This window comes from Dreissena polymorpha, chromosome 2 (assembly GCF_020536995.1).
Source record: "Dreissena polymorpha isolate Duluth1 chromosome 2, UMN_Dpol_1.0, whole genome shotgun sequence".
NCBI classification, from domain to species: domain Eukaryota; kingdom Metazoa; phylum Mollusca; class Bivalvia; order Myida; family Dreissenidae; genus Dreissena; species Dreissena polymorpha.
The window spans coordinates 93,186,928-93,201,247 of NC_068356.1; the positions used below are offsets into that span (position 1 = coordinate 93,186,928).

General features: G+C 34.1%; 2 protein-coding genes across 6 annotated transcripts in view; one reads left to right on the forward strand and one right to left on the reverse strand.

Moving 5' to 3' along the window:
* The window catches only part of LOC127868077 (uncharacterized), a 361,273-nt gene extending 358,726 nt beyond the window's left edge, over positions 1-2,547 (reverse strand). For all 5 annotated transcript variants that reach the window (XR_008043873.1, XR_008043872.1, XR_008043871.1 and 2 more), the window contains exon 1: positions 2,400-2,547. Coding sequence is in view for 1 of the 5 variants with exons in the window: in XM_052409679.1 (XP_052265639.1) it covers positions 2,400-2,407 (8 nt within the window). In the remaining 4 variants the exon portion in view is untranslated. The remainder of the gene's footprint in view (positions 1-2,399) is intronic.
* Positions 2,548-2,617: 70 nt separating this feature from the next.
* LOC127868075 (lys-63-specific deubiquitinase BRCC36-like) lies at positions 2,618-11,652 on the forward strand. The gene is made up of 3 exons (XM_052409677.1): positions 2,618-3,153; positions 6,043-6,207; positions 9,162-11,652. Exons 1-3 carry the CDS (start codon positions 2,744-2,746, stop codon positions 9,382-9,384), a joined length of 798 nt encoding a protein of 265 aa, XP_052265637.1. The 5' UTR covers positions 2,618-2,743; the 3' UTR covers positions 9,385-11,652.
* Positions 11,653-14,320: the final 2,668 nt, after the last annotated feature.

The window sequence follows — 14,320 nt, forward strand, 5'->3', positions numbered from 1 at the left end:
CATGTCTTTTTCACACCTCTGTCTGTGTTGCTTTATGTACATACATTCTACGTTACATAAGACGGTATACTGTATGCTCTGTATCAATATTATTTATGTACAGTATAAAAATAAAAGATGTAATTTATTTCAGAACTTTTTAATTGTCACTTTAGAAAAAAAACAATGCTTAATTAATCCAGAAAAGTATACTAACATCGGTTTACTACGTAACGCTCTGCACCACAACAGAAGAACGCAAATGCTTTACATCGAGGCCGTGTTATCGATTTATATCTACACAGGGAGTGAATCGAGAGATATTGAAAATTTGAATAGTGGTTGGATTTAAATTGCTCAGGCGTGCAAAATTCAAAGTGTCATTACATAATTTGTACAGAACATTATCAAGAAATGAATTATCTACACAGGTATGTAAATATTTTGCAATCAGTTGATATTAAGTGTCTGATATCGGGGCTTGAATGTTGCGCACAAAATCCTTGCGCAACAATATAGACAAAGAAGGAAAACAGTCCATTGTTTGAATGCTTCAGCCGTTGTACTCTCCAAATATTACCAATATAAAAAGTAGCTTAATATTTGAGAGCGTCAACAAGCTGGACTAGTTCAGACCATGGTGTTGTGCAGGAATTTTGACAGTTGTATCACTTGTATATATTTTACAGTATGTAGAGTATTTTTCTTAAAGGTCCCTGTGCTATACCTGACGCTCTTTTTCTGTTCATTAAAAATGATTTACATACAGATAATACTCAACTGTTTTCACCAAGAACTATGCTGTTTGTCAGCTGGTAAAAGACACAAGTAGACACAAATCAGGGCCCTCTTTTGCCGCCAGGGGAAGCCACCCACATACCTCATGAGGGGGAATTTCGCGTCGTTTTGGGCGAAAAGGGGAATTTTAGAAGATCTTTTCACCAACCATTCAACATCTAAAATTGCTATATTTTAATGTGATTTACAGAAATATACATTTAATCAAATATTAGTAGCATTATACCAGCTGGAATTACATAGGTATAAAAGTTTAAAAAAAAATATATATATTTTTTTATTTTTGGAGGGGGAAATTATTTTTTGCTGAAAAAGGGGAAAAAAGTACAGTCATTGAAATTCAGATTTAAATCTACAAGCAAGTCGGGCTAATACTATGGGAATTTGAACAAGCCCGAGTCAGATTTTACTAGCGCAAACATTTTTGTTAAAAATGCAGATAAACATAACATAAAAAATCAGAAGAAGCATTCATTTATTCAATCTTTAGAATACAATACAAATCTCTTATTAATTTCATCCTCATCCAAGTTAGCTTCCTTGTCATCTGAGCCAGCCTCTTACAAATCCTGAAATAATAAGAAATTTATTTCACACACGGATTTCAATAAAATCATAATTATAAATATATATACATCAAGTTTAGGTAAAAAATGAGCAGAGATGTAATATGTATCCCATATATCCATGTGAAAGAGGGAGCAAACCTGAACCACCAGAAAATATATAAGCAATTAAGTGCCAGGTTATTCTACAAAAAGCTAGTTGACAAATGCGTCAATCACAGTTACCTCAGATTCGCATTCCTCAACGACGTACTTGAATGACAATTGTTTGGCCATTACTCTCTGTGTCCCGAACACAACACAAAACATTTATACATAATAGTAATCCGGGAACCACAAAACCATGCGCTTTATGTGCAGTAATCCATTTATCGGCTGATTGCCCAGCACGTGTGCGCAGTGTGTTAAAACATATGCGGCTGTTGATTTAAGCGGCTCAAAACTTTGTTTACAAATATTGATAATGAAAGTGGAACTTGTTTTCTGTTTAATGAATTGTACAAGCATGTCGGGCTTGTAATATTGGATTTCCTACAAGCCCGAAAGAAAAAATACTAGTTTTTTGCTGTCGGACTAGTGCGAATTTCAACGACTGAAAGTATATTCGGCGGTAAAAAGTGCAAAACGAGGGCCCTGCAAATAAAGCATTTTTCTCATCAACCTTCTTTAAAGTTACAGTATAGCAGTTTAAAATCAAAACTAGGTAAAATAATTCTCCCGCAGAATAAATCTGAACATTTTCAAACTAAAACATTAGAGATGTGTTTGTCAGAAACACACTGCCCCCTACCACACTGCTTTGAAGCCGTATATTTGGCCTTTGACCTTGAAGGATGACCATGACCTTGACTTTTCACCACTGAAAATGTGCAGCTCCATGAAATACACATGCATGCCAAATATCAAGTTGCTATCTTCAATAATGCAAAAGTTATGAACAAAGTTAAAGTTTTGGGACATAATCACAGAATGGCAGACAGGCCAAAACAATATACACCCGATCATTCGATCCGGGGGCATTAAAACGTCTTAATTTATATATTCTATTTCACTAACCTTTCCATTATTAAAAGACGTGTGAATGCGCGAGCACGAGCTCCCCGAAGAACATGCAATCCGGAAGTACTTTCAGATGTCTGATCTCAATCACGAGAGCGCTTGATTTAAGACTGTACGCAAACAACCTTATGCAGAAATCAGCCAGTTCAGACTTTTCACTTCAAAGTACTCAGCAATAGGATCTCATTAGATAAAAACACTTCATTACGTTTTAATGTTAACAGTACGTGTTAGTTTGCACGTCATTAAGTACGATGGATTGTAGCCTGAGTATGCAAGCGTCTATTGATGTGATGTTTTAACAACAACAACGCCCGAAACAATAACAACAAAAGTAGGAAATGGCTGTGAAAAGTGTTCATTTAGATTCTGATGCGTATATGGTGTGTTTAACGCACGCATTTTCAACAGAAAGAGAGGAGATCATGGGACTTCTCATTGGAGAAATAGACGAAGAATTTGTCTCCAGAATTTCTGCCGTCATTATGTTAAGAAGGTCTGATAAGCAGTCAGACCGGGTGGAAATTTCACCAGAACAACTTTCAGATGCATCAACTGAGGCAGAAAGACTTGCTGACCTTCTGAAAAGACCAATGCGCGTGCTAGGATGGTATCATTCTCATCCTCACATAACCGTCTGGCCTTCACATGTAGATGTTAGGACGCAGGGAATGTATCAAATGATGGACCCTGGTTTTGTGGGTTTAATATTCTCAGTGTTTAACGAAGACAAAACCACAAAATTCGATAGGTATGAGCTCACTAATTCAATTCAATGAATTTAACTAGTTTTTCATTTTTGTCTATCCAATTTAACGCATCAATTCATGTTATGTGGTGCGCTATAACTCAAAGAAAAACAGCGTCAAAAGATGTCATTTGGTGCGCTATGACTCTTCAAGAAAATCCCCCAGTCATTAAAAAAATATATATTATTTTTTTATATTGTTTGTTTTAACACTTTCCCGCACAGATAGTAAAATCCCGACTCGAACGATTCCTCAATACATCCGTTTCAACCGACTCTATAACTGTAAACTTACTACTTTTCAAGTTTCTATTTATTACCCGATAATCCCGTTTATTCTGTTTTTATAAATCACTTTCTGGTAAATATTAACGATAAAAGCTCTCAATTATTTCTTTAACACAAACCTTGCCATTTTTCTATAGTATCAAATAAATTTTAAGTGACTATTTATAGATTTGATGAAATATTGCCTCTGAACATGCGTCAATCCCCAGACATGTTGTGTGCTTGTTAAAACGCTCAATACACTCATGCTTTCTATGCAAATGACGCGACATTGTACATGCTGCATACTTTTCGCGCTCTTTTTAATTGAGAAAAAGATTTGACACAAAATAAATTTGCACTGCTAATTTGAAGCAAAGATATTTTAATGTGCTGTAACATTTACATTCGGAAGTGTGTTTCGGATTAAAAACGCGTTAACATCGACTTACGGGAATGGGTTTCGGATTACAAAATTATTATTCCCATTTGAGATTTCAACAAATATTAACAGTTACATTATGAATTCAACAACAATTTGTTTAAACACTTTACGAGTCGAATAAATGTTTTGATGGAATTATGCATGAAATTCACGTTGTCCACGAGGATTACGGCCGGTTGCCATCATCAGTCTTCTAAGTATCGATTATGGGACGAAACATTTACAAGTGTTTGTAATTAATTCAACGAAAATTTGTTAAAGCGCATAACGTGTCGAATAAATGTCAGAAAAACGAGGTGAATCAGTTCTATAAATGGACATGATGAAATATACATGTACTGGAATTAAATTGTTATCGCATAATTGTAACCGGGAGTCATTTGCACAACTTACTCGCTATAAGTAATTAATTGTTTACCACTTGCAATTAATTTCTCGTATTAATTATGAGTAATAGGTAACACTTGTTTACAGTAAAAAGGTGTGATGATGATGCCCGAAACCGTCTTTAATGTACTGTACTGTACTAATTACCGGTTTTATATAATATATTACGTCAAACGTACCAATTCTTGCTAATCAAGCTGCGATAAACTCTTACTTCGTGCCAGACGTCAATCAAAAATAATGGTTGATAGTTAACCCCGCCCTCATAAGCATTCGTGTAACCGATTGGACGATGAACATCACAGTTTGACGACTTGAGAGTTGCCAGATACATCCTTGTCAGCATTTAAATGACTGTGTAATGTGGCTAGAATTATCGATACGCGCGTCATGCTATTCTCTTATCAGTGGATTATCCATTACCTTATGTGGTGTTTATGGCGTTTACTTGTGAAAGTAGGTACCGAGTGCTCTTTTAAAACAGGGAATATTGATACACTGATAGAGAAACCTTGATTTTTTTTTTTTACAATCTCCACTTTCTTTTACTGAAAAATCCACTGATAGGAAAATTTCAAGCGCCCCGGGGACTCTGATTTCGAAATTCAAGCGCCCCGGCGAGAGATCGTTAAATGGCCTGTGGAAAGCCCTTCTATTAGTATTTGCCGTAAACTTTATACAGATGTCACTATGTTGAAAACTGCGGTTCAATGTATGTTCATCTGTATTTATTAAAAGTTATGCAGACTGCTAAATCCTCATTCATTTGACAATTTTTAAATGACTACACATATGTATAGCTTTTGGTAAGTGCCAGAATTTGTTCATGAAATTCTTTAACACATGTATCGTCAATAATGATTACAAAATATAGAGTTTTTGTAAGTAATATACTGACTCCTGACTTGAGTAATGGTGGAATTTTCGTTTTAGGAGTCCCCGTTGGACAATACAGCTTTTTGGTCAAATATCCCGACAATGAAAATGGAATGTCCTGATTTGGACCTGAACAAGCCTGGCACTAAACAAAAGCTATACATACACAGACTTGATTAGGTCGCAGTTTGCTTTATTTTAGTATGACACATCAATTGATGCAATTAGGGACCCCCATCATAAAATCACAAAAAAAATATTTGCCAATAAATAACCTGATGAGGTGTCAAAAACAACAATTGTGCATTCCAGTGGCAGTGGGTTGTTAATATGGGTCAATAGAGGGAATAGCGATGATATGTTTTAGCCAGACATAGCTTGAATAGTGAATTTTGTTGTGAACTACCGGTAATAGAACATACTTCTTTTACAAATGTCGGGAAAAATTGTCTTATATCGCTGAGATCGGATGGCTTGCATGTTTAATATCTAGTGATTAAAATATGGGCATGATACAGCTCGTTCTCACTATTGCCTCAGTATTCATCTGGTAATTTTAACATTACTGTCCTTACAGGATGTTGATAGGACTTGCCGCATTGTCAGTTTGTAATCACTTTAGTATGTGATAGGACTTGCCAGTTTGTAATCACTTCAGTATGACATTTTTTCAATGGGCTCTACTTTTTTATTTAAACTCATTCTTTGAAGTAAATTATTGTGTTATCTCATCAGTTGTATTGTGAATAGATTATGTCATACATGGTTTATTTTTTTAAGTATACATCTTACTATATTATTACTTTATAGTAAGATCAGTACAAATGATAACAAATAAGTTAAACCATATGATGTAATCAGTTATTTTTGTTTATGTCAGGTATGAATCATGTACATTGAATAAATGTGATTTACAGAGTAGAGGTGACATGTTTCCAGTCTGCCAAGGTGGGGACAGACTATACCAGAGTTGAAGTTCCTCTGCACATCATACCCTGCCAACACATCAGTGAAGCCTGTGTTCAGTCACTTGTTCAGTTACCCAGAATCCTTGGTATGGAGGAAGAGGAAGCTTATGTAAAGTATGTAAGACAGTAAGAGATATATAGCCTTTTAAGTTGCAATCATGATTTGGGCTATCAATAGATTTTGAAAAACAGGATTGGAGTCAAATGTATACTCCATGCATGGAAGTTCAGAGGTCAGATGTAATTTTCATGAATCAACATACTGAAGCAATGACTTATTTTGCTTTTACATACTAATTAAAATCTTTTTTTAAATGTTTATTAGTATGCATCTAAGTCAAAACTATGATATTTAACCCAATTTGTATTATAAAAATATGTATATTATTGTCGCCTACCGGTAAAACAGGAGGGGACTTATGGTTTGCGCTCTGTGTGTCCGTGAGTCTGAGGGTCTGTCTGTCAGTCTGTCAGACTTTTCTGGATCTTGCGATAACTTTAAAAGTTCTTCATATCGTTTCATGAAACTTGAAACATAGATAGATGTCAATATGGAGATTATGCATGTCATTTCATTTTGTTCCTACGTCAATAATTATGGTTGCTATGGCAACAAATGTATTTTTTTTTAATCTGACAATGGTGGAGTTTCACCAGTAGGGGACAATATTGCTTGGCAATCTCTTGTTGATTAAGATTTCCAGTAAAATTTGCAACAAAATGATTCATGGCAGGTAACTTTCATGAGTCAAAAACAAGAAAATTTCAAAATGCTTGCATTGGAAAGAAACATTCTGCTTCAATTGAAATCTCTAATAATGAACTGTTTGGTATTTATTTATCCAGTATTGTTTATGATTTATAAGGCCAATAACAGCCAAATCACAGGGTACTTTAAGTTCATCCCTAGTCCATCTGTTCATTTGTCTGTCCGAATCTTGATCCTGCAAGAACTCAAAAAGTCCTTAACCCTTTCCCACTCAGAAGCAAAGTGAAAATAGCTATGTGCAAACAGCATAAAACCAGAACAGCCTGCAAGTAACTCTCAGTCTGTTCAGGTTTTATGCTGTTTGCTGCTCATCAGTATTTAAGGGTTGGAAAGGAAGCCTTTAAAATTTGAATCTAAAACGAAAGGTCTTTAATTAAATTTAACTTTCTGAGGGACTACAAATGAGTCAAAATACGCATCTAAGTGGTAAAGAAATAAGAGAGGTCGATTATTGAAACTTTGTATTTGGTTAAAGGGCTATATGGGAAAAGTGCACGCTTTTCAGATTGTTCTTCCAAAAATGTATGGCTGTTTGGTTACAGAAGTACCGATAATTGAAAACTGACCACCAAATGTAGATTCTGCAATAACTCAACAAGTACTTTAGCTAGGTTGATGAAGCTTTGTATGTGGATCGAGGGCCATAAGGGGAATATGCACATTATTTCAGATTGTTTTCCCCAAAATATTGTGGATGCCATGGGTAATGAAATAAGTGAAAACTAAAATCTAGATCCTGCTACAACTCAAACAGTTGTTAAGCTAGGTTGATGAAACTGGGTGTGAGGATACATGTATATTGCAATCGGGGGACAATTAATGTCATTCAGTTTTTTTTAAGACAAAATTTGTGCTATGGTTACAGAATTAAGTGAAACCTAAAATCTTGATCTTGCAACAAATAAAATTTTACATTAGCATACTATGATAATATTAACCCAGGTGCTTTGTCACTAACAAAAAGATGTAATTGTGCAAATATTATACATGAATATGACGTATATATACCGGTATACAAAATAATGATCCTTTGCATCATGTTGAGGGGTCTCCTATTAATCTGTAGATTTCGTATACTTTTTTGGACTAGGGTCAAACTACTTAAGTCTTAATATTTTCGTTGTGAATATTTGTTGATTTCTCTTCTAATGTTGCTTTGTATAAATTTAGTTTTAAACCTATTTATTTTAGCTCAATAGCATCGAAGGCCTCAGGCTTTTTTTAAAAGCTCTCGAGTCCGTTTCCTGGGCCTAAAACATGTACTTGGTGTCTTTGGGGGAGATCTAAAGAACGCTCCCACATTGGGGATTGAACCTACGACCTCCGGGTCGCTAGGTGGACACAATATCCACTACACCACCATTACACCACGGCGACCTTCAAATTTATAAATGTACAAATTTAAGTATATTACTGAACCAAAAAAGTGTGTAACATAAACATATTTTTTTCTTAGCTTAATGTTAACATGCGCATTAAAATGATGCAAGGAAGAAAGTATGAAGGAGTAAAAAGTGATTATTTTTCAAAATGCTTGCATACATATCAAGATTCTACTTCAATTATTGAATCCCTGGTATTATCATATACTTGTATCACAATATCATGACTACATGTAGTATGTATAGCAATACTCAACAACTGTGTTAATAAAAGCCCGTGTATAAGTTGTTAGTTAGATCATTTGTTTTAAATTGGCTATAGTAAGAGTGTTTTGTGGAAATTAATCTTTTGTTTAAATAATGAATAACCGAAAACATTGTCCAAGTCATTGTACAAAGTATCTAACGGTGTTTGTAAATACTTATGTGATGCAAATAAATATTTTTACTCATCACTTAGTTTTGATGTTACTTTGAATAGTTCATTTTTATCTACATTTTTTGAAAATTATTTAAGAATTGAGATCAAACTAGTACACTGTAAAGTGAACTATTTTTAATTGTGATATTTTCGAAAAATATATATAAAAATACAATATTTTCTTCAGTACACATTATTTGGACCTGACTGCCTAAAAGCTAGCAAGTTTTTACAAATAATAAAATACTTAACCCTTTCAGTGCTGGAACCGAACTTTAAAGGCCTTTGCAAACAGTTTGGATCCAGATGAGACGCCACAGAACGTGGCGTCTCATCAGGATCCAAACTGTTTGCTATTCTGATAGTATTCTTTGAAAAAAATAGAAGAAAATGCTAATTTTAGAAATTCAGCAGAAGACATTTTAGCAGATGACAAATTTCCCAGCATGCAAAGGGTTAAACAATGATGTGCTAACTTATTTGTTTAACTTTTTAGAACAACACAGAACAAAGACATGGATCTCATAACGAGGCTGCACAATGCATCGGTGTATACAAAGTCCGTGTGCCACGTCATAGACCTTTTGAGCGGTCCAGTTCTGCAAGTTTTGGAGAACAGACTCAAGCTTAACCAAGAACGCATCAAGGCCTTGCAACAAGAAAAGAAACAGCTTCTTGAATCCCTTAAACAAGATGAAGATCTAATGGATTTGGGATAATTCGTGGAAAAAAATGATTTTATCCTGTAAAAGTAGTACATTGTGTTCAATATTTTAGACACTGTTTTTTTGTGACATTATGTCAATGAGCTTAATTCTGGGAAAATGTGGTGAAATCTATGTGCGTAAAGTTTCTTAGTAGATTAGCTTGTGCAGACAGCACAGGCTATCCAGTGAAGACACATACTTTCCATCTTTTATGGTGTTTTTATGCCCCAGTTAGGGTGGCATATTGTAGTCAGATTGTCTGCCGTTTGTTTGTCAGGTATTCAGTTTTCCGGAGTTTTTTTTTACGCACTGCTTTCAATTATTCAGCTGTTTTTTGGTATGTGAGTCTACCTACATGACCTACAGATGATGTTTGAGTTCGTTCTGTTCAATGGATTTTTGGCAAAGTTATGGGCCTTGGACATCGACATATTCTTTATAATAACTGATTATGCCGATGGTGGTTTAAAAATGTTAGACATTGACCTATTCTTAACATCCCTCAAAGCCAGTTGGGTGAAAAGATTTATATTTCAACCCGACTCAAAACTGATTAGAATATATACCAATATGCTAAACAACTATGGAGGAATGTTAATTTTCAAATCAAATTACCATGAAAAAGATGTTAGAGACCTAAACATCAAATCCGAATTCTTAAAAAACATCCTCTGTGGATGGCTCAGTGTCTCCTTAGAAAAAAATGAAATCCCAATACAAAAGCAAATTATCTGGAATAATACATTTATAAAAAACGAAAATAAAACTTTTTTTATTAAAACATGGTTCGAAAGAGGTATTCAATATATTGAACATATATATGATTTTAGAAAAAGAGAATTTTACAGTTTCCAAGATATAGTAATTCTTTATGAAATAGATAAAGCAGATTTTATAAAATACCATCAAATTGTCAAAAGCATACTCGTCGATTGGAAAAATAAACTAAAAATAAACGATATCATTTATACCACCCCGGAATACATGCTTAACAAAATAACAGAACATACAAAAGCTTGCAAACTAGTTTATAAATCTCTTTTACTAAAACACAAACCTGAAAAGTTCAAACAATTTGACAAATGGAAAGACACGCTTAATAATCCAGAAATTAATCAAAGAACTATCTTCAGTCAATCAGTTAAATTAACTATTGACACCAAACTTAGAAATTTCCAATATAAATATCTCATGCACATTTTACCAAACAACACTTACCTACATAAATGCAATCTTGTTCCGTCAACCTTATGCGATTTTTGTAATATGTACTCAGAAACGAATATTCATGTATTCTGGGATTGTCATCTCATTCAAAAATTTTGGATGGATATCAAAAACTTTATTGACAACAAATCAAACAGGTTAGAAAACATTGAACTAAATTTTGCAAAAATATCATTCTGTAATTTCACCATAGCCGACTCCAAAAATGCACACGTTATAAACTCCGTAATATTATTGGCTAAATACTTTATCTTTAAATGCAAACAGGAAAAAGCAACACCGCAAATAGATGCTTTTGTATCTTTTTTTAATAATCGAATTAAACTCGAGGAATTAATAGCGACAACACAAAATAAATTACATATATTTTATACTCACTGGACATTTGTAACATAGGTACACCTACCCAAAAGCAACATACACTTTCCTTTTTTTTAATTTTTAGTTGTTTTTTTTTTTCTATCCATATATTTATGTAACTTTGTGATTCTATTCCATGTTGGTGAAACTTAAAACATATTCATTCACACCAACCATAGTCTTCACTGATGCTTTGTATTATAATTATATCGAGAAAAATGTGAAACAAATATATTAAAAACTATGTATTTCATACAGTATATGTTCTGCAATTATGTAATAAAAATATTACGATGGAAATAAAAAATGGAATAACAAAAAAATAACTGTTTTCCAGAAGCTTTTTTTACAAATTTCTCACAGATATTTAGCTGATTTTTGGTATGCGAGTCTACATACATGATTTACAAATGAATTGTGAGTTTCGTTTCGATCCATTGATTTTTGGCAAAGCTATGGGCTTAACAATGTTTTCTAAAATAGCTGCTGTGTGGCTTCAAAGTGCAGTAGCCAGTAAAGGGGGCATTATGTTTCACAATCACAGGTCTTATAGTTACCAGTTAAATTGATCATCACTAATTTGATAAGTTTTCTTAGTGGATTTATTTTGGTATTAACAAATAATTCTTCAATAAATTAAATATTTGTATGGGTCAAATGCTTTGTTCCATTATACAATAAATTGCAACTGGTTTTGTTCCATTATACAATAACTCCTGACTGGTTTTGTTCAATGATACAGTAAGTAAACATTACTGGTTTTGTTCCTTGATACAGTAACATGTAACTGGTTTTCTTCAATTGATTATTCAAAGCAGCATGTATAACTCGATCTTGATAGAACTCATATTTCGTATTTTGTAAACATTACAGAATCTTGGTCCAGTGTGTCCAAAAGCAAGGTCAACAGGTCAAAATAAACAAGAGCACCGCCTTGCGGGTGCAGACCGCTCATCTATTTTCTTTTTAAAGGTGAAGGGACTCTCATTTTCAATCACAAAGGAGGGAGGAGTGGAGTGAAGAGGGGTGTATAGTGTGGGGTTGTGGACATTTATTACATTATCTTCCAAAAAAGCGAAAAAAAAAAAAAAAAAAAAAAAATCGGGGGGGGGGGGGGGTATAGTGTGAGGGTGTGGTGATAATTTGTGAGATGTTCTTAAAAAAAAAAAAAAAAAAAAAAAATCAAAAAAAAAAATTTGGGGGGGGGTGGGGGGGGTGGGGTGGGGGTATAGTGTGAGGGTGTGGGTGGTCATTTGTGAGATGATCTTATAAAAAAAAAAAAAAAAAAAAAAAAAATTAGGGGGGGGGGGGAGGGGGGGGAGGGGGGGGGGAGGGCACGGGGGATGGTTTGGGTGAAGTCTATTGTGGTATGTCAGGTAAGAGTAGTTTCATCAAAGTATCAATCAAATCTAATCATAAATAAAGAAGTTATGGCAATTTTAGCAAAATTTAATAATTTGACCTTGAGAGTCAAGGTCATTCAAAGGTCAAAGTAAAATTCAAGTTGCCAGGTACAGTAACCTCATGATAGCATGTAAGTATTTGAAGTTTGAAAGCAATAGCCTTGATACTTCGAGTGGATCGAAACACAAAATTTAACCATATATTAAAAGTTACTAAGTCAAAAAAGGGCCATAATTCCGTAACAATGACAACCAGAGTTATGCAACTTGTCCTTTTACTGTACCCTTATGATAGTTTGTGAGTGTTCCAAGTATGAAAGCAATATCTATGATACTTTAGGGGTAAAGTGACCAAAACATAAATCTTAACCAAATTTTCAATTTTCTAAGTATAAAGGGCCCATAATTTTGTCCAAATGCCAGTCAGAGTTACATAACTTTGCCTGCACCGTCCCCTTATGATAGTTCATAAATCTTGCAAGTATGAAAGCAATAGCTTTGATACTGTAGGAATAAAGTGGACCTAAACACAAAACTTAATCAAATTTTCAATTTTCTAAGTATAAAAAGGGCACATAATTCTGTCAAAATGCCAGTCAGAGTTACATTACTTTGCCTGCACAGTCCCCTTATGATAGTTAGTAAGTGTTGCAAGTATGAAAGCAATAGCTTTGATGCTTAAGGAATAAAATGGACCTAAACACAAAACTTAACCAAAATTGTCAATTTTCTAAGTATAAAAAGGGCACATAATTCTGTCAAAATGCATGCCAGAGTTATCTAACTTTGCCTGCCCAGTCCCCTCATGATAGTAAGTAAGTGTACCAAGTTTGAATGCAATAGCATTGATACTTACTGAGAAAAGTGGAACTAAACACAAAACTTAACCAAAATTTGCAATTTTTTAAGTATAAAAAGGGCACATAATTCTGTCAAAATGCACGCCAGAGTTATCTAACTTTGCCTGCCTAGTCCCCTCATGATAGTAAGTAAGTGTACCAAGTTTGAATGCAATAGCATTGATACTTTCTGAGAAAAGTGGACCTAAACGCAAAACTTAACCGGACGCCGACGCCAACGCCAACGCCGACGCCGACGCCAAGGTGATGACAATAGCTCATAATTTTTTTTCAAAAAATAGATGAGCTAAAAATGACATTTTATCAATTCAGATGACATTAATAACATGATGCAGACTTCATAAAATTTGGAATTTGTATTTACCTTGGCCATATCGAGTTCGAATCTGGATCATGTGTGTAAAAAAAACACACTAGGTCATAACATCTTAAAAAATCCTTGTTACCACTCTAGAGATCATATGTAGTATGATTCAATATTAATGCCACTTGGTCACACTGTTTATCTTGACAATGTATGGGTCAAATTTGAATCTTGTTCATATGCATCCAAAAGCGATGTCACTAAATTAAATCCCTGAACAACTTTTTAACCACTACAGGCCACATTCATGAATCAATCTTGATGAAACTTGGCAAGAATGTTTTTCTTGATAATATCTTGGCAAAGTTTGAATCTCTGTCATGTGCACCTAAAAGCATGGTCACTAGTTCAAATTTTTTACAAACCATGTTATCCTTCTAACCATTATAAAGCCTAATGTTTAACTTGATCTCAATGAAATTTGGTCACAGTGTTTATCAATGTTGAGTATTTGCTATCTAATGTTGTATAGTGGGTCTCTTTTATATTTGTTTAATCATGCCCTTGGGGTAAAACTTTGCCAGACCTTGGATGTAACTTGTTTTTTCTTATATGTGAATAGTGAAATGTTTAACTTCGGGTAACTTATTTTCCTAATGTGTATAGTAAAAAGCCTTAAAAATACAACCGCAAGGCCTAGAGGTTTTGTTTTCGATCTGTAACATCATAAAATGGTCCGCAACATTTTTGTTCAAATCATGCCTCAAAGGTTAAAATAGGACATGACTCGAGTA

What these genes read in the sequence shown, in the direction of transcription:
- LOC127868075 (XM_052409677.1), top strand. Translation starts at nt 2,744, where the DNA reads ATGGCTGTGAAAAGTGTTCATTTAGATTCTGATGCGTATATGGTGTGT. An exon ending in AAAACCACAAAATTCGATAG is followed by an intron (nt 3,154 to 6,042) that starts GTATGAGCTCAC and finishes TGTGATTTACAG; the next exon opens with AGTAGAGGTGACATGTTTCC. An exon ending in GAAGAGGAAGCTTATGTAAA is followed by an intron (nt 6,208 to 9,161) that starts GTATGTAAGACA and finishes TTAACTTTTTAG; the next exon opens with AACAACACAGAACAAAGACA.